Source organism: Rhynchophorus ferrugineus, unplaced genomic scaffold (assembly GCF_030347505.1).
Source record: "Rhynchophorus ferrugineus isolate W39M unplaced genomic scaffold, kcgeb_rfMv2 rfM3, whole genome shotgun sequence".
NCBI lineage: Eukaryota > Metazoa > Arthropoda > Insecta > Coleoptera > Curculionidae > Rhynchophorus > Rhynchophorus ferrugineus.
This window is the reverse complement of record NW_027472582.1, coordinates 15,324,330-15,350,274: the sequence shown is the minus strand read 5'-3', so window position 1 is coordinate 15,350,274 and position 25,945 is coordinate 15,324,330. Positions and strand designations below refer to the sequence as shown.

At 32.1% G+C, this 25,945-nt stretch overlaps 1 protein-coding gene across 3 annotated transcripts in view; it reads right to left on the bottom strand.

The window, feature by feature from the left end:
• AdamTS-A (ADAM metallopeptidase with thrombospondin type 1 motif A) overlaps window positions 1-25,945 on the bottom strand; it is a 367,686-nt gene that overhangs the window by 7,535 nt on the left and 334,206 nt on the right. The window contains exons 15-28 of one of the 3 annotated variants that reach the window (XM_076401036.1): window positions 24,156-24,236; window positions 22,265-22,426; window positions 21,491-21,768; window positions 21,267-21,434; window positions 18,462-18,711; window positions 15,533-15,781; window positions 12,611-12,770; window positions 12,390-12,554; window positions 11,349-11,654; window positions 9,087-9,146; window positions 6,652-6,871; window positions 6,426-6,592; window positions 4,431-4,604; window positions 1,984-2,202 (exon numbers count right to left, since the gene is read on the bottom strand). In XM_076401036.1, the coding sequence (XP_076257151.1) occupies window positions 1,984-2,202; window positions 4,431-4,604; window positions 6,426-6,592; window positions 6,652-6,871; window positions 9,087-9,146; window positions 11,349-11,654; window positions 12,390-12,554; window positions 12,611-12,770; window positions 15,533-15,781; window positions 18,462-18,711; window positions 21,267-21,434; window positions 21,491-21,768; window positions 22,265-22,426; window positions 24,156-24,236 (2,659 nt within the window). The remainder of the gene's footprint in view (window positions 1-1,983; window positions 2,203-4,430; window positions 4,605-6,425; window positions 6,593-6,651; window positions 6,872-9,086; window positions 9,147-11,348; window positions 11,655-12,389; window positions 12,555-12,610; window positions 12,771-15,532; window positions 15,782-18,461; window positions 18,712-21,266; window positions 21,435-21,490; window positions 21,769-22,264; window positions 22,427-24,155; window positions 24,237-25,945) is intronic. The other 2 variants (XM_076401037.1, XM_076401039.1) reach the window with 2 other exon arrangements.

Here is a 25,945-nt window from a genome sequence, read left to right as displayed (position 1 = left end):
GTAAAAAGTTTGCTCAGCCATATTTTTAGATAGTAGCATAAGCCTTCGATAATGTTTGGCATGAAGGCCTTGTTCATAGACTATAGAGAATATTACCAAAACAATAAAGCAAACTGCTAAAATCCTACATTACGTTTAGGTTAAACAAGATGAGGCTTACTCTACAATAAAAGAAGCTAAAGCAGGTGTACCACAAGGAAGTGTACTGGGGCCAATGCATTATCTACTTTACATTTGCTATATATCACAAATGGAGAATATTACGATGGCTATATTTACTGATAATACTGCGATTATAGCTGTCGGAGACAATAGTGAAGAAGCCACACGAAAATTACAACAGGCAAGTGACAATATAAATAATTGGATACAAGCTTGGAAAATAAGAATTAATGAAAGTAAATCTGTGCATGGGCAGTTTACCTACAATCAGACCTTCATATACCCACAGTCAGCCAAGAAATCGAGAGAATTGCAAGGGATTATGGGGAAAGACTCCATTCTCATGAGAATATTGAAGAATTGCAACTTTTGGATACCACCAGAGCAGGACACATACTCAAAAGAATCAAACCATTTGATCTTGTGCAGTGTTGTGACATTGAGAGACAAGATTGAGATAGGGCCGATGGGTCCTCCTAGTAATATACCTAGATTTAAGTTATCATAAACACAAATTGTAGGTTAGTCGGAAACGACTTGTGACAATGTAATAATTAAATACTAATTAAAAAAGACTTTGCTCTTTCTGATTACTACTTATTTCGACATATGAGTCGTGACCTATCTTGTGGCGTTTCACTTCTTATGAAGATACCAACGAATAGTAGATAGCCTCAAAAGAAATTATTATTGAAAAAGTTATTTGGTGATGGAATCCGTAAATTGCCTGAAAGATGAGAAAAAGTAGCGACTATTGATATACTTATTACATTTCGATGGAGTACAAATTAAAAGAAATAATTTAAAAAATATATTTTATATTTAAAACGAATTAAGTAATCAGCTATGCCTGGTACTTACCAGACATATACTTATACAGAGTTTATTTCCCCACAGAGTTACAATAGTGTATCTTTTACATTATTTGTAACATATGTCTGAGTTGTCATGCAAGAAGATGACTTTGACAATTTGTTCAATTGATGTTGGTAATTCGAATAACTTAATAATACTAAATGGAGAACTATTTTTTTTTTGTATAGAGATAGGTCGAAGCTATGGAATTGATCAATTTTTAATATTAATCTTAGTTAGCATTTTTACCAAGACATCGCTGCGACAAACACCTAATAATATTTAAAATACACGACAATGTTGTATTACATAACTGAGTTAACATATGGTTTTTTTTATCTGCTTTTTGTTTGATTACATCATTTAACGTTCAAGTTCCAATATCAGCCGCGAGAAACCTCCAACTTCATCTTAACAAAGTCGAATTGTGGTTAAGCAAATGGGACAAAATCTACTCATGTGGCATTCACCCTTTGTAGAAGAACATGTCCCTCAGCGAAATTGAATAATCATGAACTTCCGCAAGCAGACAACGTTAAATAACTGGGAATGCATTTCGATCGACGTTTGATATGGAACAGTTAAATATGCGCGATGATAGTCAAGTGCTTAGGCTCAAACGCAAACTGCCATACGAACTCATTAATAGACACATAGAGTGAGATTTAATAATCTCTAGAATAAGCCAGAATAGTTTTAGAATAAGTTAGGATAGACTTTAAAATAAGTTAGAATAATATTTAGAATAAGATATAGATTATATGTTGTACAGTAGGTCACTTACTGAAGTGATTTTATAAATGTTAGGATGGTTATATTATATAACGGATAATCATACTTATTACCCACGGGCAGATTGTTGACGTTCTAGGAGTTTAATTTAAAAATAATGTTCATATTAGGCGATTAGAGGTTGATATTTACACACTTCTTTTTTAAGAAACCCATTTTTGCCATATTAGTTACCTTTTTCCATTCCTCAGCATGCCAGATGTATTGGTCTCCGCACCTGCTAACTTCACATTTCTCGCTTGTATTCGGTTTGTTATCTAACTTGCAATAATTCTTATGAATGATCCTGCGCTCGATGTTAGGTAGAGGGTTGGGATCTACAATTCCACCTTGATGTACTTTATGACAGGTCACATTACGAGTCTTTATTCCCAGTCCACAAGAAGCAGAACACTAAAGTGTAGGAACAAATTATATAAAGATAAGGGCGATTTTATGTGTCGAAATAAACGAAATTATTTTATATAATAACTTCAATTAGAGTAAATAATAAATAGGATATTATTAGATCTACAGATGATAGACAAAATAATATGAACACCATGCAATATGGTGGTTAATTAGTTCCATCTTGGAGTTTTCACCTTATTAATAAATAAACATTGTGTATAGGTCAGGTGTTTATATTATTTTGTCAATCTACTGTACATACAAAAAGACCTTTTTTTCTATATACATTTTAGTTTTAGTTTCATTTTTATATACCTTAGGTTTATCCAGTGGTTTATCATAAGTTTACAAGAATTAATAGTTTAAAATTAATATGTGTATTTTTTCGGAAAAATGTAAGAATGTATCCTTCATATATACGTTCATATGATAAATTATTAATACTTGTAAAATAATGTGGAAAAATATATTTATTGAATAACAAACATTACTAGAATATGTTAACAGATTTGATATAAAATATGTTAATGTGTATAAAAGAGAAAGTAAGAAAATAGTCATTGTAGGTTTGATTAGTAATTATAGTGGTAAAGTATTGTGCAAGTGCAATAGTTGCAAAGCGCAAGTGTATATAATATTAATATTTATAAATATTAAGCTTTTGTAAGCACTATATATAGTAACTAATTAATTAAAATTAATCCGTCCTGATAAAATCATAAGAATTGTTTCTCTTAAAATATGTAATTAGTAGAGGCTGACTGATTATGAATATTACTAGTGATGTGTTTAGTCGAATGTTATGGTATGATGCTTAATATTTGGTTATTCGAAATATATATTTGGAATGTAACTTATGGGCTGAAAAGCTGCTGGTCAATTTAGAGAATATTCATCTTTACAAAATACCCGTTATGGCTTCGTGATGTTTCTGAATCTTGGTGTAGTACATTATTGATAAAATATTATTATTTATTTATTGTAAAACACTAAATATTGCAATACTATGACTGTTATGTGGATATTCCGTTTTGGTCTCGATGTGGATGGCTCTTGCACTAACCTATAATGTTTAATTTGTTATTGTAGTAGTCGGTCCACCTTTCATCACCAGTCATAATACGCCACAGAAAACTCTTCATTGTTACCTGGTGAGAAATGAAACTGCGATATTCAGTTCGCCAGTGTAATTATTAACAGTTCGACATGGCATTTTCAGTCAAGCCTAGAAACAATCAATGCTGTCTGAAAATTCTTGGAATCTGTGAAGGGGTTTCGTCCAATATGTCTTGTAATTCATTGTCTTCAAACTGTTTTGATTATTCAGACCGTTCTTTATCGTTGATATCAGAATCACCACTTTTAAATCGTTGAAGCCAAAAATGAAAGTTGGAATATGACGGAGTAGCGTCACTATGAGTATCTAAAAGTGCTTGATGGGCTTCAAGGACTTATATTTGCTTATATTATTTGGATAATATTATTATATTATTTGCACTTATATTATCTATATCCATTTACTACACTACAGGTATTTAAGTCTAATAATGATGCTAAAAAACTGGCGTTTGCTAACAAAATGTTTCTGAACTTCAATAAAATAGTTTCCTTAAGAGCTTATAAATGAAAGAACTGTTTATTTATAGTGGCTTAAGATAATAACCTTAAGTGTAAAATATTATTTATTATTTGGGTTCAATGTTTCTGTTTTGAATTTGGTGGCATCAAAACAAAAATTGCTGTTATTCAAGCAGAGGTATGATAAAGTGATTTTACCTGTTGCAAAACCTGTTAAAATCTACCAGTAAACATTTAAAGGCAAACAGCAAACTGGCTTCGATCTTAATTCTTACGAAGATGAGAAAATATTCAACTCTGTCAAAAATAGAGATACAGCTGCACTTCCAAACTGATAATTTCGTTAGACTTGATCACCAGTAATTTTGAGAAGCTACACCTCCAAATTGCTCCAAAATAATTTCTTTGACTTGAGTACTAGTAATTTTGATTAATCAGAAGGTGTTGAAGAAACACAGCAACTTTTCAGCAAATAATTTACATGCGTAAATTGGTATATAATATTGTAATGAGTGCACGAATGACCAAACAGCATTGTGAATATATTATATACGATTTGGTGGTAAGGCAAAAACCATAAGCAGTCCTGACTCCTATAATTTAGCGTTTTCAGTTATTAACACCATTCGCTCAAAGGTTTCTGGCAAACTTACAGGGGACCAATGTCCTTCGAGCCACACATGGTTGCAGTGGTATTTTTCGCAAGCTTTCGACGCCTTCGGTTTTTGCTTATTGTCACACAATGAATCAACTACTGAGATTTCATTTAATGTATCCTCGCATTCGATGGCGCGCCTGCGTGTGCCCTTGCCGCAGTTGGTGGAACACTGTACAGTGAGTAGGTAAAAGTGTGAATTATGAAGATGGTGAACAAAGGTAACTACAATGTATACTGAGTGTGATCGAAATTTGCCGGTGAATATAATATGCTTGGTGATAAAAAGCACTAGTTTACTTTTTTACCAAGACATTGTACTGATAATAACTCCACCACCTAATCAATAGTACTACAACTTATTCTATCGAATAGCAATCTAACAGCACATATATATTTAGAAACTATTTTATAGTTTACATACTGATTTGAGAAATAGTTTTATACTTTTTTGAATTATGGCTATATTTTCAGTAACCGTATGAATAATAATGATAGATGAGGCATATAAATTTGTTTTCTTTTGTAATTTGAAGCTTTATTGTGAAAAGTCGGCATAATGCATTTTATTGAAAGTATTGTCCATCGATAGCCGCTACTTTCTCCCACCTTTCTGGCAACTTACCGATTCTATATCGAAAGAACTATGGTATCTTATTTTTTGGTATCTTCAGTGAAGTGCTACTCAGACAAGTCAAGTGATTCACAGAAATAGTCAGAAGGAGCAAGGTCCGGAGAATACGGCGGTTGAAGTAGTACGGAAGTTTTTTACACCGGTTTTCCCAAATGTGGTCGAGCGTTGTCATGCTGAAGAATAACATTCTTGTGTCTTTGCTCGTATTCCGCTTATTCGCGCAGTACTTGGCTCAAAAGGCATCAATTGTAGATGGTAGTGATGCCCATTGATGGTTTCATCGAGTGACGCCATTAACCCTTCGCCTTCAATTATTTTTTTGGTTGTCCAGGAAGTTCTTTCTCTTCTGTGTCAAAATTGCTACTTTCAACCTCGAAATCAGTATTCAAGTGTGGAACTGATGGAGCATGGTTTCCAAAAGCTTCACATAGCATTCGAAGATCTGCAGCCGCCTTTTCTTCAAATTCAAATAAAAAACTAAAATTTCTCGCAAATGGAATTTACTCGGTACAAATTCAAACATTTTCAATGCAAATGAAATTTTGAATAATTGGCGGAATGGTACACTGAAAAGTGAAGCCTGCCATGAAAGGTGAGGCCGTGGGGCTTTAATACGAAGTTAGTTATAAGTATACCCAATGCGATTAATATACAGTAACACCATCTATTGTAAATTCTTTAAATTAATTTATACTAGAAATGAAAAAAGTCTTAATGTCATTAATGTCGAAATAATAGTGCCATCTTTCTGGTAAAAAGATAAATTGTTGTGAAGATTGTTAGAAAAATACAACCTTGACCTCATTTATGAAGACAGAAACTAAAATTTACTATCGTAATTTGATCTAAAGAATGCAGTCATTTCATAAATTTCTAAACGTTCACTAACAACTTCTCTGATCTCAATTATCTTAATTTATTTCTAAACCGATATTCAATGTTTAAGTCAACAGTTTGTGCAGCATGGCTGTTTTTAGTTCATCGATTCATAGAATATGAGGATATATTTTCATATCCTTTATTTGTGATGCTATTGATCTGCATAAGTGTTGCTTGATCCTGGCTGTATAGTTGAGTGGAGAACTTTCCTCATGTAAATGTTCAATAATGTAACATCGTGGTTTTGGCATAGTTTTGTCAAATCAATCTATTTATATAATTATGAAAAGTTAATACATTAACAAGTATAAAATAGTTTCTAAATATAATTAATATATTCTAAATTTAAAAGCTTTGGTGCAAAAGTAAAACCTGTGGGAGAATAGCTAGTTTAAGAATATAATAATACAGATAGCAGTTGGTCTTAATTGGTCTTAATAAATACAATGAGTGTAAGCAGGCCCATTTTAAATGACTTACCTGTTTCCACGGACCAGCTTTCCATTTATATCTATTTTCTTTGTCGTTCTTTGAACCGAAGTATCTTCCGGTTATACTGTTGCTCAAGTGTGGACACTCGATTAATTTGCATTTGGTTGAACTCGGCGGTTTTTTTTGGTTACAATATCTATCGTCGTATTTGGTCACTAAATATTAGGATATTGTCATTTTTCTGATGTGGCATTTTATATAAAAGCAATCTTACTCATATCGTCCAAGCATAGAACTTGTCTGTGTCTCTCGCAGTTACTGTCACACTTGGGACTCCACTCACTGAGTGTCCATTTTGGACAGGGTTGTTCATTACACCTTATATAGTTCTGCGGCTTTATGTTGATATTGCACATAGATGGATTCTCCTGGCCTAACTCATTGATACAATGGTATTGTTGCATGCTCATACCACCATTGCAAGATTGAGAACACTAAAAGATATTACTAAATTTAATAAATGAACATAAAAAACATATTTTGGGTTATAAGCACGCATTGATAGAATTTACAAAGCTGCAGTAAACATTTTAAATTTGGGGGTGAACTGATGAATAAATAACAGGTTAAATAGGCATAGACTGGTATAGGTTGACAACCCTTCAATCTGTCATCTCACACCTGTCAATCTTCATATAAATAAGTAATGGTCTGTAAGAAAATAATCAACAGTGTAGACTATTTAAGTCGCTACATTCGGTCCGACTGATTTTATTACTATTTACTATCGACTGTTTCAGGCGCGTACTTTTTGTTACTATTTTTGGTTCCACTAGTTTCATCCGATTGATTTTTAACATTCTGATTCTGTCGTCCTAGCCGCGATCTTGACAATGATTTTTTTTTGGTAGTTTGCTTGTAAATAACAGTATATTATATATTAATATAGCAGCATTGTCGAACGCTATTTTTCAAGATTGTTAATGTAATAGGGCAAAAAAATTAAAATTGTGAATGATAAATGGTAAATACTTTTGACTGTTTTTATGGCGATAATAGGTAATTTTTTTTTTGGTTGACTTTTTTGCTTTTCTCTAATCTAATTCTTTCGATTTTTGCTCAAGTCTTGGTTGTAAAAACAGCTCTCCTAAAATCTTGAATACTAAATTGAGATTAGAAATCGTGCCAGAAATTGCATCTACTATTCGAAACGATTTGAAGAAGTTTTTACAGTAGCAGTTAAATTTAGTAAAAAGATATTAATGGTAAAGAGGTGATAAAGTATATTCAATATTTATACTAAATATTTCTAATAATTACATTTTCTGATAGGAAAATAATATTCAACAATATATTTACAACATAACACTTTTTGGTTAAGAATTGTTTTATCAGCAGGTAAGAGAGTGAAATTTTTTTTGCAATTTATTTTTATTCTTTCATAACTTTTCAGTAAAATGATGCATTCAGCGAAATGTTCTACGGTTTAAGAATATTTTAGAATATTTTATTAATATATAAAGAGCAATCGTCAATTTAAAAAATTAATATTTGGTGTTACAAACAATGCTGAGACGATACAAGAAATTATCACAAAAGGGATATCTTCCATTCTAACTTCAAAAAATACAAAGACAGTACTACAACTGGAAATTAAAGACAAATGCTAACGAAAAATGTCTTACATCTGAAGACATTTTGATAATAAACTAGCTAGAATGAAATAAATAGTTACACCAGGTACAACAACTTTACAAATTAAGCAGTATTTGCAAATGTCATTTATTGGGCGTTTAGAAAACCCATTAGATTTTTGGCAAGCTCATAAAATGATATTACATGAATTATATCAGTGACATTAAAAATATTCTGCTATACCTGCAACATCTAACCCCTCGGAACGAGCTTTCTCAAAATCAGGCCAAATTATTAACAATCGAAGAAATTGCATCACGGGAGATCAGCTGAACATGTATTTTATATTTTTGAATAGTGATGAAGTGAATATTTCTGTTCAATAATAAATGAAACATTTATTTTATTTGAAAAGGATATCACGAATGGAAAAAACAGCCGAACCGTGCATTTGACTGAAAATAGTAATTACTATTTCCAGTGGCTAATTTTTTAACAATTACAAGTCACAATTACAAGTTAACGAATACAAGTCAAGTTGGAATACATTTTCTTGGAAAAGTTAAATAAAGGACCAAAATTTTACTATTTATTGTCCGCAATATGACAAAATATTATAGATTTTATATAAAATTATGTAAGATATTCAATAAGTCGTGGACAAAAAAGAATGGTTTTAATTTACAATATTGACCAAGATGGTAAGGTGCTTGAATAAGTTTAATAATTTTTATTGGAACATGTTTAGGTTCCAAAGCTGTCCAAAGTGAGTACAAGTGTATCTAGTTGAAAGCAGTCTTTCATTCCTTATGTCAGAAAACTTTTTGGATATATGTGTAAAAGAATGAATCGACATGCAGATTTATATAATATGAAGTTATGAAAGATTTGGTGAATAATAAATGATGATTTCGGAAATTACTTATGTGGCGAAACTATTAAATTAAATTTAAAGTTTAATTTGAACAAGTGAACATGGAACTGGGTTCGTACTAAGAAAGCGAACATATTAACTTGAATATAAGAATACTTAATGTTTTTAGCATGAATTTATATAAAAAACGCTATACTTACAGCGGTCCAATTTCCTGGCATCCATTGATAGATTTTTGATCTATCATACACTGATATCTCCTAAAATTATAAAATAAAATATTTATTTAAATTCGAAGTATTAAAACAAAATCTATAATAATAAATTCCGAAAATTTTAGATCACGTGTCTGTTTTTTTTAATTGTTGGATAAAAAGAGTTTTTGGGAGTATTGTGATTGACAACAATGATGATCTCAAGCATAAAAAGGCATGGATTAGTTCAACAGAACCATCCACTTTAACACCGAAGTAGAATATTCGTAGCCAAAAATGTTTGCTGTGAATATGGTAGGATCAGCAGAGGGTTAAAAATGATAATGATAATCAAAAACGAAAAGAACGGTCGCCAACACGTTGCAAGAGTTTTCATCAGACATACTGCCTTCTCATAACCGCTTGTTCAGATCGATGCAGCATAACTTGTCTCCAACATGATTTCGAAATAATGAAGTGGTCAAAGGTCGCGAGGCACATAACGTTGCCAAAGCGTAAAAGGTACCGTCAAATTAAATTTAAAATTTTTTTGACACTTTACTACAACAAATTTAAATAAAACCAAATATTATTTATTAACACCACTGCTGAAATTTTATTATCTGTCATCTACCGTTTATTAATTATTTAGTTATAAAATGTTAAACAGCTCTTTTTAATATTTCGTCCTGTAAATGATATTGTAGATAGTTTATCCAACTTTTAACTTAAAATTTTAAATTAAGATTAGATGAAAGACAGATATAATGACGTAAAGAAAATAGTTGTAGATATTAATTCAAGAGCAATATTTCTATCTTGCTGTAATCACAGTTATATGTTCAGTATACATTTTATCCGAGTTGTTAATGGCTATATAATGTTTTTTCTGCTCCAACCAATTGGTGATCTCTGTTGAAAAGTAACATTTCAAATTTAATTTTAAAACTGTTGCCCGATACAAGATGGTCTAACATAATTGATGCAATAACCTCTTCTAGATTCTATTTGAGCGAAATTTATGATATTCTTTACAAAATTTTGCCTGGACGAAATTTCGATAACAGTATCTATAAAAGATTTAGGCGTTGTTCCAGTTAAAAAAATAATAAAAATATGAGTTTAAGTGTCTTGTGGTACAGAATATTTGGTAAAGTTGCGAAATTAATGCTTGCGAAAGTCTGAATAATATGAAAACTTTTTTAATAGAGTATCGTTGAGGTAAAGGGTAACGTGCTCATATATGCTAAAGAATTAGCATCTTGCTTGGAAATAGATGCGAAATTCAAATATTCAGACATTTTATGACGACGAGGAGTAAAATAAAATGTCCAACCAAAGTGAAGACCAGCTAATTGAAACCTCCGCAGTAGTTAGAAAATCTTGCTATCATTTTCATTTTAATTTTATTAATTTTATTAATGCTTTTTATAATTTGCAATACATGTTTTATAACATTAACGTGGTTCCTTTTTAGCGTGCAATAAAATTTTTAATAATACTGTGACAAGTCGGTAGTATTAATTCTGCAACTATTATCATTAATCAACATTAAATTAATAAATAATGTTTAATAAATATTCATTTAAAAAAAAATGGACGAAAATTGAATGTTATCATACTTTTGGCTCAATAAAAGCGATTATCAGTATTTTGCTTTAAAATATAGGAAATTGTATTGGTTAATTGGAAAAAAATCACAATTATCAGTACATAATAAATTGATGTAATACAAGTAAGTGTTGAAACCTACATGGACACGCGGAATTCAATTATGGGGATGTTCAGCGAAAAGTAATATAAATACAATACATGTTTTTCAGAACAAAGTCCTGAGAAGTATTATAGGTGCACTCAGATACTACAGGAGTGATTACTTACAGCGAGACCTTCAGCTATAGATGTTCACTCAGGAAATCAAAATAATTGCAAATACACATGAGGACAGGCCCCATTATCACGTCAATATCGAAGTAATGCAAATCTTGGATAACAGCGGAATAGGAGACAGACTCAAAGAATTAAACCATTTTATCTTGTGTGGTATAATGTAGTGAGGTGAATTTAATAGAAAACCGACAGTATTAATACATAAACATTATTACACCAGAGACTAAGATAGGGCCGATGGGTCTGTGGGTTAGTCGACAACGACTAGTAACAATGTAGTAAATTTAAAAAAGTATTTCGCACGACTACGCAAGGTACTGTTTATAATCCATACAAATTTCATAACTTAAATAAATGTGATGGTATTGTGATACTTACGTTACATTCTCTAGAACAATTTCTGCTATCTCTCGGCGGTATAATTCCTCTACAATACTTCTGATCCAGTTCCTCTTCTGAATTGAACTTTTTGCAGACATATCGTCTACGTTCGATGCCCTTGCCGCAGGTAACCGAACAAGGATAATAGCCTTCGGCAACCAGACGCCAACAAGAGTATTCGTTGCATCTCTTCTTTGATGGAGGGCGCGCTTCTGGATTACAAGCATTGGGATTTTGAATTTTCCCACCAAGCACACACTCGTAAGTTACATTTTTATAGCCACCTCCACATTCCACAGAACACTTAAAAAAAACAATAAATTTTATAAGCACGTACGTCATCAGAAAGCTTAGTTCTTCAAGTAAGTTTTCTTGTTCTGATATATAGCGTAGAGTGGAGATACCGAAATAATATATCGATATATCGATATTTTTGTTTCCAGAAAAAATTAAAGAAATGTCTTAAGCATTATAAAAAACCTTTTTTTAAATAAATCGATAAAATTGGTACTTAATTTCAAAAATTGAGTGTATTTTTATGCTTAATTTTAAAGGTTTCTTAAAAATATCACTACTTTTTTAGAATATTTAGAGGATATCGATATTTTTGTGGGCCGATATATCAATATTTTGATTTGTTTTTAAAAATATCGATATTTTTCCTAGTGGTTGCAATATTTTATTTAAAAAATTCATATTTTTCCTCCGATATATCGATATTTTTTGAAATATTGGTATTTTTCTCGGCGGCCTACACCCCTAGCTAGTGTAGTATAGCCCTGGTAAAGTAAGGATATTGATCACAGAGAAAAATATCGATTTATAAGTATAAAAAAAAATTGTTCGTCATATCGTCGAACAAAAAATATCGATATTTATTTTAACAATATCGATATTTTTTCACTTTAACCCTATTTTTCACAAAATTCACTTGACATTAGTTAAATGCGGCAACATTGCACCGTTTTGACGTCATAAATTGAGATGACGTGCATGCACTGCTACTTTGGATAGACTATACTTATTTTATATACGTACTTCAGACTCATCTGTAATCTTCCATGTAGGGCATTTGGCTGTATTGCACCTTTGCTCTAGAATCTTTTCCTTGTCATGGCAATGAGACTTGTGAATCTTGATGTTATTTTCGTCCACGCAGAAAGCTGTCCTCATCTGAGTGCCGCCACCGCATGGTTTGGAACACTGAAAAGGCACATTATTCGGGTAATGTTTAGTTAATTTAACTATATTACACTTACTTCGGACCAGTCGGTATATTCCCAGTGAGTTGTATTACAGTTGCTATAACAAACTTCTGTGCTTTCGGGTTGTGGCAACTTTCTCGAGCAATGTTCATTATTAACTTGGTCTCGTGTATCCTTGCTCGTTTTTATACAATTGTAATATATTTTACGATATCTTGAATATAAAATCAAATATGTTATCTATATTTTAAAGGACAAACCGTTTAAACATTTTGATATTGTTGCAATTATATAATTTTCAAGGAATTGTTTGCGCAAATCACTTAATTGGGACAATAAGCAATTAACTGCATAGATTTACTATTTGCGCATGCTCCAATTTGAGACACTTCTAGCAGACTACAGGGAAGTAAATGGCGAAGAATGTAAGAAGACGCATGTAAAATAAATACAGTTTCAATTCAGTTTTACTTTAATTTAGGTTAGTTTACGTTTTTATTGTTTACATATTCCTATTTCTTTGAGAAATAAATTTATCCAAGGATATTCCTTCTCCTTTAAGAATATTTAATTACAATGCGAATAGAGTTATCAATAATTTACGAGAATTAATAGAACTAAAAGTTGTAAAACTTTTATCAATAGATACTTATTATGGTGTTCAAATTTACTAATATAGTTTTCTTCTTCACTAAATAATTGAAAATAATATAAATAAAGGCTTTTAACTGAGATATTATAAACATTAATGAAAACGAAAGGAAAGAAAGTTTATGTCAACTATGTTATATTCCAATATCCAAGTAACAACATCGCTATTTTAGATTATGTACATTCCCATGTTATTGATGTGTTTCCTTTGTTTTCCTATTTTTCACATCGTAATGTGCCTAGATGTTCTTTGTTTATCTAAAACTTTTGTAATTTTATATTTTACAATTAATAACACAAAGAGGGCAGCTAAAATAATAAATAGTGTGTATAGATAGAATTTAAAAATGGACACAAATACAGGACTACAAACACAACCATAACGAAGTAGAGGTTTTATCCAGACAGCACATATTAGCACCCATACCGAAATTATAATATTTGGTCAGTAACACTTAACTAAGCATAGGTTAGATTCTATGGAGAAAATCGAGGAGTCTCAGTATTTTCTCCTGTTGAGGCATTTCTAAAATTGTACCGCCCATACATGGCTCTAATCAGGGTGAGCCGTGGACAGTCGTTCAGTATGTGGCAGACTGAAATAGAGGTATGGAACGCGAAGAGAGGCGAAAAATCAGCTTTAACCTCAAAGAGCCTGTTGTGGTTGGCCTCCTACGTTGTATCTTGTTCTTTGTGAAATAACAAACGAATGGGATGAGGTCAGTATGGGTACAAATATTTGTTAATATTATCCCCTTTGTTATCCACTATTAATTCCCGGTACACCAACGTGAGAAGGGATCCATAGTAAACTTATCTTGATACCATTCAAATAGAGAGTACGGATGATTGACAGTGAGTCTGTGACCAGAGAGTGGTTGTACTTCTGTTTCAGGAAACATTCGAGAGTATTTCGGGAGTCAGTAAGGATTAGCCATTCTTTGAAGGATTGTGTTGTGATATAGGATAAAGCTTTGAATATCGCGAAGAGTTCAGTGGTCAATACTGAACCCTGTTCAGGGAGTTTGAAACGGAATGCCGGAACGGTTGTCCACTAGAAATGCACTGCCAAGTCTGCCGCGAGATTCAAAGCCATCGGTATACATAAGGGTAAGAGTGGAGAAGTTCACAGAACTTGGACCGAATAAGGTAAGGACAATGTCCTCTTTTATAAAATTCACGTAAAGATATGTTTATGAAGGGGGTAGTGAATGTCTAATGGGGACAATTGGGATAGTGGACAAAGAGGGAATGCAGCAAGCCAATTCCAGCTTTGGAAAGACGATCAGCAATTATATGAGAGATTCGAGTGGACGTATTAGGGATAAGACGGTTCAGGATGGGTATATGACTCTAATATTTGGTATACTAACAGATATATGGCGATATACTTACTGGGATTAACATATATTCATAAACACAATTTGTCCTCAGCTTCACTATAATTTGTTAATTTCATTCATTGCCACTAACAAAACTAGTGTTTTTTTCACAATCATATATAAATAATTAATAATAATATGAAAACATATCGATTATTAAAACGATTATCGTATCGCGCATGCGCAGAACTAACCAATGATATACTACATTTTCTTCAATTCCCTGTAGTCTTATCCTTTTAGACAGAAGTTTCACGTCAGTTTAGCTCGTGTAACAAGAAATAAACAAAGGGGCACTTGTATTATATTCATAAAAACGTATTGCAAAAACAGTTCTGCAAAATGATCAGATATGCTGTAGACAGATACTCAAAAATCTAAAAATTTATTAAATTTATTCATTACATGCAAAAAGAATTTTTTGGGAAGTGGTACTGAAAATAGCGGTCAATTGTTTTCAGTTAACTGCTACCTCGTAGCTTCTCAAAATTCCATAGATCAGAATTAATTTCATAGAACACATTTTTCTTTCCGGTATCGAAGATGTTAAATTTTGTGTTAATTAAGTGGTTTAATTTATTTTTTGTTTGCTTTTACTGAAATAAAATTTTGTTGAAGCGCATTCCATCTCCATTAACTGTTCTAGGACTCATCATGTTAACAATGCTTCAACTGTTAAATCATGTAAAGGGATAGTTTCGTACGATGATTTTAAGAAAAGTGTTAGAAAAGTAGTTGGATTATTTAGAGTAGAATATCAACTACAAAGGTTTATGATTCGAAGGTCAAGATATACAACTTGATAGCTTAGGGGTCTAAAAGTGTATTTGCTTCAGCTGTGTGTTACAAGAAGTTCATGATTGATAATACCTGCTTTCAAAGAAGTCGTAATAATTGTTAGGAATCGTTCTTTTACTTTTACCCAGCTTTATAAATTACTTACCCTTTCCCACAACGTGAGGAACATGTGCCTTTTGAAGTAGCCATCCACGTTAAGCTACAATGAGTATTGCACTGGCGCTTTTCCGTAGCGCTATCGAGTTCGTTTTGATCGCAGAAGTGCGATTCTTGATCTGAATCGAGATCAAAACATTTTGGCTCGCGCTTTTGAATACCGTCGCAAATAGAACTGCACCTTGTCCAGTTGGTGTCTCCGGGAAGTCGCCAACCATATCTGAAACGGTCCAATACACTGTGTAAACAGTGTAACAAATGTTAGTCGTTAGCCCTTCATGCGGTTAAATAAAACAAAACATTTTTAAAATCATTAATTTATCCTTCTAAAACTAAACCCACAATGCAAAAACTATTGGTGCTATATGCAAAAATACGTACAGTACAATAATTTATATATCAAATTCTTACAAGTATTCTAATAATTTATTCATATTTATTGAGAAAAATTGGTGTATATTTTTTCTTCACTTTTCTGCGTCATGGCAATCTGTCTCAAACAGTAACCCAATGTGCTGTCCAATTTCTAAAATGTTTGTTTAGTGTAATTTTTATGAGAGCTTCCATCTGTGGGGTGCAGCTCCCATCCATCTACGTGAATCTGTTGATGAGACTGGGGATGGTAACATCTCGTCAGCTTAGCCTGTTGTCCTTTATGCTATACTGACTTATTTTCTGCTTCACTGTACTCATATTGACATCTAGATATATGTTTGTCATGCTTTGGGGTATATTGAGCTTGTTCCTCAATGTTCCTTGCTGTGCTCTGTAGTTATCCATAGTATGTCCAAATTAGCTTGAAGGTGATCATTATGTTTAAATAGGAGTGGCGAGGTGTTTACCAATGACCACTGATGAATTGTCTACGAATAACCAGATGTACTCCTGCAACTTCTTAAGTTAATCTGCGATCCAAGTAAAGGCCCAAATATTTTGCATATTCTTTTGTGGGATGCTTTTGTTTAGACTGGTTTCTTTTCTTTGCGTGTAAATAACATGTGATGACTTGGTTTGGTTTGTCTTTGTTATCCAGTATTTAAATCATTTCTCTATTTTATTTAAATTGCATTGAAGTTGGAATTAAGCAATTTTCGGTCAGAAATTATGTACAACGCCGGTTCCAGTTCCAGGGACACTCGAGCATATTTCACGCAAAGCAGAATGAGAGTGTGTGCTAGTATATATACTATACGTGCGTGAGTGTATTAGAGTGTATGCTAGATCTTGTCAAAGGCTTGCCTTATGTCCAAAAAGGAAATAGATCACAATATATGTTAATCAAAAAATTTTCGGCCATTTTCTACAATTTTTACAGCATTTTCACCAATGGATATCGTTGATGGAAATGCATGCAAGCATAATATACTTAAATACTGTATTAATTTTTACATGACTTGATGATGTAATCTATTTTAATTTTTAATACACATATCAATATACCAGTTTTAGATTTTACCCAATTTAGTTAAGTGATGTAAACTATGTGAAGTTAGGTGATTATGATATAAATCACATTATATTAAATTTAATATTGACCATTTTGATACTAATACAGTAGTAATGATATCGTCTTATATTGATTTATATGGGGGTAAAGTTATTTAATACTGTCGTCTATACACTTATATAGTGAAAAGTCCAGTGGATATTACGACTATAATATGGTAATAAAAATATTTGTGATTGATTTTATATAAAAAATGCAGACTTCAAGTTGTACAGTGATATATATTTTTTATCTGCAGGCGATCTAAATAATTTGTGTTTTGATTTATACATTATACGAAGTTCAAGTGTCTTGTAGGGAATAGAATTAATTTATTGACAAATGAAGGCGAGAGGGAGTTCATTGGAGTTATAAATATAGTGACATAGATTAGGAGGTTAAAAAACGCACTAATAACCATGTTTTTAATGTGCATTTAAGGCACCAGAGAGCCGAAGGTATAAAAATAAGAAGGTAATTTGATTGAGGTAAAAGTACCGCCAGTTTTTAAAAATTTGGAAGATTCAAGAAAAAATAAAATGATGATATTTAGAGACAAAATAAAATGATTGTTATTAATCCAATAACCATATGCATATCAAACCAAGATGCATAGATGCATTCTCGCAGCCCAATGAATTACCTTGTTTGTCTTTTCCATTATTAACAAAAAAAGCCCGATAAATTATAAGCTTGTCATTAACGGGCAATTAACGGTTTCTTAGGTTGTCTATCTTATCGTATAATTTTAATTTACTATGCCCAATCCTTGTATGTTGAGTTGCCTGATGATATTTCAAGAAATTAGCTTTTATTTTATATATATCGTTATATATAACTTCTAGACAGTTTTCTTCTAAAGTAGCTTTGTGTTTGTCTCATCTATCGAGATCATATACACAATTGATGTTTTTTGATCTATGTATATGGATATATGATGTGACTGTGAGTTGATTTTGATGCTAGGTTGATGTTAATGTTCTTGTTGTTGTCGTGCTAATGTTCGCTGAAGAAACAAGAAGACTTCTGGAGGAACCTCTTTATCTGGTCTTATTTTTTCTTATGTTATTCATTTTTGTACTTTGGATTTTATTGATCATTAGGTTCATATTTTTCCTTCAAAAGTTTTAGTCTAACTTATCTTCTGGAAAAATTATCATTTACTAGAGTATAAAACTGGCTTAGCATATTCTCAAAATATAGAAGGTAAACCTCATGTTACCACTCTTTAAATTCTGATAATTTTTAACTGAAATGGCAACTGTTACATCATACCCGCTGGTTGTGTTTTGTTTATAATAGATAATGAAAAAAACAAACCAAAATAATTTAAAGCTCATATGCATGTGATATCAAACTTTTAAAATCCTGTATGTGCAAGACAACTCATGCCTGTGGAATTGTCAAGTGCAAATCGATTCTTGTAACTTACCTGGGTGCCATATCTTCACTGGTCACATATCGAAATGTTATATCCGGCGGAGATAACCTAGCTATCGATAAAACCTCCACAATAAGAACTCTATAGAGTTTTTGGTTCCTCATAGTTGTTATTCTCTCACGTATGGCGGAACTGCCGCTGTATCTAATGATGGTAGGGCCAAACTGGACGTCTATCTCTTGTGTCATCAGCATCTGGCCACCGTTTAAGATGTAGTGGCCGGTTTCACCATCTCGCAGAGCTAAAAAGAATCATTAAAATTTAAATCGGTCGCAATTTGTTGTGATTACGGTATTTAGCAATATAATGGCGTTCGTGACTGTAAGAAACATTGAGGAAAACGAATAAATCGGTCTTATGTAATATTTATAAATATTCAAACAAAATATTATTTCTTTATGTTAATGTTTATTGAAAGATCAGAAAAAAAACCTAATGATATATTGCTGAATCGAAATTATTTATATGCTTTGTTATTCATTCGTTGTTATAATGTGTAACTTAATTTTTACGGATATGAAATTGAAATAATGTCCAACCGAATAATAAGTTTACGTAAGTTAGATAATATCTTAAAATGTTAGATTTTACGATGACTGATAAACAATACATTCAACACTGCTCTCTATAGTTCTGTATATATTTTATAATATATGGATTTTTGGAGTGATCCTGAATCACTGAAGTAAATTCATAATATTTCATATTGTTGGCAATGCGTCTTATAAGGCGTCATTATTATTAATAGTACGTAAAAATCCATATCTTGGAAAGTTTGGAACTTGTAATATTTAATTTTTTTAACTAGAAATATTTAATAACTTAGAAGATAGATCCTATATGTTGCCCAAATACAACTTACTCTTTCACCGATTAATCCCTAATAGAAAAGAGTTTTTTTTGAAGATATGCTGGTATTGGTGAAAGAGTAATATTAGTCCTTCACGATTTTGAAAGCACATCTGTGTACATGTTTATGTAAATTGCAAACACTATTCAATAATATAGGTGCCATTTTGATTGATGGCTTTTATCAAGGCTTACTTTTGAAATGTCTCGATATGATGATATTGACTATAAGGTGGTGATGAATTATACAGAGAATAGTCACAATCTTCTTTGGACCTTATTATAAAATTATAAGTTTTTAGTATTAATGTGATCATTCCTAGTTATCTGCTGGACGGAACTGTAGTAATATTAACATCACTGTCTATTCCAAGAGAGACAGTAGTCCATTCTGAGACAAATAACCTTAGCAGATGGTTATTAACTAATATACAGAGCGAGCAAGTGGTGGACCATTGGGTAATGGTATTAAAACACTTCTTTTTTTAAATTTATTTTAAAGTCTCCTTTTAACCAGCAAGGGTTTATCTGGACTGGACCTACTCTTTAACGTAGGCTCTGAACCACAGTCCTCGGCATTAAGTCTACCGACTAGCGAGTGACCAACTTAGAAATTATCCCAGAAGACATCCAGTCTTTACCTATCGTGGTTACTGGCATGACTGGGATCATTTTCCTTGTCGGATTTTACACTCTTGTCACAAACATAAATTTAGGATCATACCCCAGCAGGATTCGAACCCGCGACTATCGCAACAGTAGGTGGGCTGTCCTGTCGCCTTTACCACTGCGCCGACCAAGCAAACCAAAACAACTCTTATATGATGTTAAAGACTGAGTTCATATTTGGCGAAGAGCAAAATATAATAAGGTCATTAGAAAAGAGGTGAATGTTAACATTTCTATATTTAGCATGGAATGTATAAGAGTATCAAATAATGTTGGACTTGATATAGTTGTATAGTGAATAGTGTGGCCTTTGAGAAATGCCACTTGTTATTAAAAATATTGAACAACAATTTCAATATTAGATTTCATTTTTATTTATTTTTATACGAAATAAATTTATAAAAATTAATAAATCACTAAGATCAATCACAAGATCATCAGTAAACTCTGGTTACTTATTAAGGGTTTATTTATTATGTAATTTATTATTTCTATATATTTATGTACACTTTTTGTTGATATTGAATTTTATTTAATACATTTGTTTCGAAAATTAAATTAAATATTTTATTTCAATTTTATTGATCAAAAAATCGTCAGAGCTTAGTTATGTGATGACAAGTTCACAATTCATGACATTTTTCCTGACAGTGTTAGTGTTATTTAAAAAAATATCGATATACTGTTTTCGATATTTTTTTTTAAATAAAAATATTCCCTAAACGTTTAAAATTAAGTACCAATTTAAAATTTAAAAAAATATATCGAAAAATTTCGGGAAAAAAAATTTCGCTCTATCGATATATCGGCCAAAAATATCGATATTTTTCTGTATCCCTAGCTCAAACTATATATATCACCCCTCGGTTTAAAAGAAATCTGTTTTCTTTTTGCTATTTTATGCGCTTATAAACTGTTGCAACTATTACACGAACGCCACAAAGTATACTTTAATCTATACTAAAGGTTTTTGAATTTGTAAACCCATTTTTAAAAGATTAGCCTACATTCGATATAATAGTAATGATTAAAACCATCAATTCTAGGGAATCAACAATGAGCTGTATAGTAATCTTTGTGGTAATAAAACACGTATGCTGGACAATAAAAAAAAAACAATAAACAATTGATAAGAAACTAATAATTATGTTGATTATTGTTATAAGCACAGTCATAAAAATAAACTATAATATCAACATGTGAATTTAAAGATTTGTTGCAGTATTTTATGTCAAATAAAAATAGCTATTATTATTTCGTCTGTTTAACCTGGCTTACCCAAGAAGTTGTCGTTGGTTCCATGACTGATCTGAACGATCTCTATGTTCGAGCTACCTTTCGGTATGCGTACGACTTCATTGTAGCTGACTGAATCTGCTGTTTTATTATAGATTCCCTTCATTTCTCTACACGTACTGTTGTCTCCTTTACAGACACCACAATCATCTGGAAAACATATCACTTCCAGGTGGAGGGAAACAAAACTGATCGAAAAACATTACCCAAAACGCTTCTGGAGTCCAACATGTTGTCACAGCCGCCCGGCTTGCAAATACCATTCACGCATATGTCGAAACCGGATTTTCCACATTTTGTTCCATCGATCACCTTGTCCTTCAAGGCGTAATAGGCCGAAGAGTGTTTAGGTTTACAATAGAGACGGCAATAGTCGTCCGGGCGTTCTGGGGAGCCCAGTCCAAATTTAGCCACCCATTCTACGTCGTTGGTTAAATTCGGCAGACTCTTGGTGATTCCATTGAAACTACTGCACTGCTTGTCTCTGAAAAACACATAACCCAAAGAGATTTTTTTATATAAACATTTTTGTATGAAAATATTCGTAGAATTATTGGGTTTTAGAATTAATATCTTATTGTCTATATTACTTTGTATTAAAAAAAAAACTCTGTCTGAGAATGCCTATCGATATTTGATGACAATTGTGGAAATTGACGAAAATGAATATAATGAACAAATCTATTCAAGAATATTTTTGTCAAATTACTGACTAGCTCTAACTGACTCCTGTTGAGAATTACAATAATAGATGATACACTAGTTGTCAATACTTATTTATAAGGTATTTTCTTTATAAGATATACTAAAGTATTTTCTTCATTAACTCTCAAGCTATATCTCTGTATCTTTTGATTGAAACAAACACTTGAATATAAATACCGGAGACTTCTCAGTCAAGTGCTGTTTCCTATTATCAAGCAAATGCCGTTTATGTCATTCCGTATACATGTTAAAGTTGATAACAAAAATCAACGTACCTAAAATCTTGAGCGTTTCCATCGCAGTCCTGAGTGTTGCAGGATTTATAACGGATAGTCTTTCCTGTGCAATATTTACCGCCGTGTTCGGGCCTCGGCGAATCGCACAATCGTATGGATTTACTGATGCCGCCACCGCAAGTTCTACTGCACTCACTCCAGCTAAAAAATTAAACAATGAATGTTAAAAGAACCCATTAGGACAATGGTGTTAGATAAAAAGCGCCAAAACATTGAAATAAGATCAGCTATATATATAATTTATATCTTCGTTTTTTTGTATATAATTATTGATGGTTAATTAATATGAAACATACATTGGCATCTTTTATAGTTTGAGCGAAGTAAAAGCCCCAAAGCAAAGTCTAAAATATGAAGTATTATCAAATTCTAGCCATAGAACAAATTGTGCAATTGACATATTCGGCTGGGATTCGATGATATGAAAAATGTTTATAATTAAGAAAAATTCGTATAATATATTCGCCATTCGTCATTTTCAATCTTTTTGGCTTTATGGCATATGGTACATGGCAAATACACTGTATCTTGCTGATTGCACTGCTGATTGTTGAATGCACAGCAATACTTTATGACAATGAATATTCCGTTTCGATGTCGATGTGGATGGTTCGCTTGGACTAACCAATAATGAACTAAATATGATTGATAGCATGCGGCAATAGATTTCAATCAACTGTAAAAGTAATCAAAATGTACAATTTTAAGCGTCCCATCATTCGCGTTTGTTTATACTGAGAACTCAATTATACTAAACAGAAAACTTTTATATTATGTACCGAAATGTCAAAACCATTGAATTTAAAAGCTAGGTTATGTTGTTTAACAGTAGTTTACATTGATAACTTGCACTTTCTACATGATTAAAATATATGCAAGCACTAATAAATAGGTCCTAAGAATGAAAACTCGAGTATTGAAAAAATATATGATGCTTATACAGAATTGCAAATATTTGAAGGTTATGTTGTTAAGCGGTATAGTCTTCTGTTAAATGTAAAAGATGTGCAGGGGATAGACAAAATAATATGAGCACCATAAATTAAACTAAATCTTGTTGCATGTTGCATATCGCTTCTGTATTATAGGTAATGATGAAGTTCTTACTATCACTAGCAAATTGTTGAGATTGAGAGGAAAGGATTGGATCTTGGTTTGAAAAATATTAGAATATAATCAAACATCTTCCTTTGTCAGCACAATCACCAGACTTCAACATAATTGAACCAGTGAATGAATGAATGGACAGTCTTAGTGTAGGAATGAGAAGTAGATTTTCATCCCCAATATCAGCAAGGCAACTAAGATGGCTTTGGACATGACTGGGACAACGTTCTGTTCTGGAAAAAATTGCAGCTGTTTTAAAAGCCACTGTAGCGACCTTGAGACATGTCGAATTTTATATCGTGGAATAACCCAGAAATATAATCCCAGATGTTGAACACGGGCGGGGTTCTAGCAGCGCCAACTATGAAACGATAACGATCATCTGGCAACCCCGAGACGTTTTCATCTGGGATGTTATTGAAGGCTTCGTTCAGTATCTAACTAGCGTTGAGTTCAGACGTGCCACCATCGACTGCCCAAGCCTCTCGTCATTAGTATTTTCCACATTTTATTTTATGTCGTCAGTAAATAACGCTCAATGTTTCATTTCGTCTTACCTCCATTCACCGAGTCAAATAACCTACCTTAAACCACCATTTGCTTACACCTTATTAATAAATAATTATTGTTTATCTGTCAGGTGTTCATATTATTCTGTTCATCGATATGTGTACACCTACTATTAAAAATATTAAAATAAAATTCCCCTATTTTACTTAGCACACTTAAATTTTACTTGTGATAAACAAATATGTATACTTACTCTTGCCACTCTCCCCAACCACCATCTGTAGGTACAATTTCACTACGATCTTGATCTATACATTTCCTTTTATAGCACCAGCTAAAATAGAGATAATCAATAATTTCTTTTATTCCTGAATTTCATTATTTATAAAAATCAAGCTTCCGCATAATATTTGTATCCGAAAAATCCAAAATTACATAACACGGTAAACAGATTTAATATTTCTTTCCAACTTTGTATTTTTCGGAAGGGTGTTTTTATTTGTTTCGTAGTTCGAGACGAAAATGTTAACTGGTAACATTATTATTGTTCCATTATTTTATTTACATTAGTATTTGGTTATATGTGTAGTTTAATATAAACGAAAAATCAAATTTGATGCGGCAATATTACTACGTACTGATGGCGTGTATTGACTTTTATTATTGATTTTTTAAGATCAACGATTTATTTTAACATTCTAAAGTGCCCGTTTGCTAAAAGAAGCTTCGAAGAGTTGCTTTAATAATATAACAAATTTAGAGTTCACATAATTTAATATACTTTTAATCATATTTATAATAAACATTTAAATTGTAAATATAGCTTATAATTACTGTTATAACGTAATAACACCATAACTAAGTGTTTCAATTATCATACTATCTACTAAGAAATACCAAAAACTCACTGCTCAAAGCCTTCGTGATCGGCTTTTAGTAATATCCAATTGTTCTTACCTGTTAACATTGGGTTATTATATCTGTATATCAACAAAATATTAGATTTTAATATTGACCTATAAATTGGTTTTAAAAGATTTTTTTTATTTGAAACTTTATTATGTGAAAAATCGGTACAATATTCAAGGTATTTTCGATCGATAGCTTCTACTTCTTATTTTAATTTACAATACACGAATTTTACGACAATTTACGAATTCCATCTCGACCCATTTTTGACATTTTCTTAAGAAGTGGAGCCCCGTTCAGATAGGTTTTTTTTTTATTACTCTTCGTGAGTCCACAATCTGCCCTATTGGCAATAAGTATTTCTTCTGTCTATATTATATATACATGGCATGTAGAAAATCACTTCATTAAGCAATCTTCTGTATAAAATATTATCTTAATTAATTAATCTTATTCTAAAGCTTATTCTAAAGTCTACATATGTCCAGTAATCAGATCAGGTGGTGTTAAACGTTTTAGTCTACGCACTTCACTATCACGTCGCATATTTAGCTGATTAGCGAGTACATTGGGATGCACTGACACTCTTTCGAAGTACTTCACACAAACACATTGAATTACACTCGTTATAGGTTCTAGAGGAATATCGCGTTGTATCACCTTATTTGAAATATAGTACGGAACATCAAAAATGGCACGCAACACCTTATTTTGGAACTGTTGAATGATGGATATATTAGATTTGCTAGCGGTACCCCATAGTTGAATTCCATATGTCCAAATGGGGTTGATTATAGACTCATACAGCAATACCTTGTTATCTAATGATAACTTGGATTTGCGCCCAATGAGCCAATATATTTGATATAATTTTAGTCCCAGTTGTTTCCGTTTAGAGAGTATGTGCTTCTTCCAGGTTAGGCGTCGATCTAAATGCATACCAAGATATTTAACATGCTCTGCTTGGGGGAGTTGACGATGGTTGATATTCACTAGTGGACATGTTCTTCTACGCAGGGTAAACGTTATATGCGTGGATTTTGATTCATTGGCTTTAATGCGCCATGTCTTCAACCATAATTGTATTTGCTCCAGGTGGGTTTGTAGGTTTATTGATGCTGTGACTGGATCTTC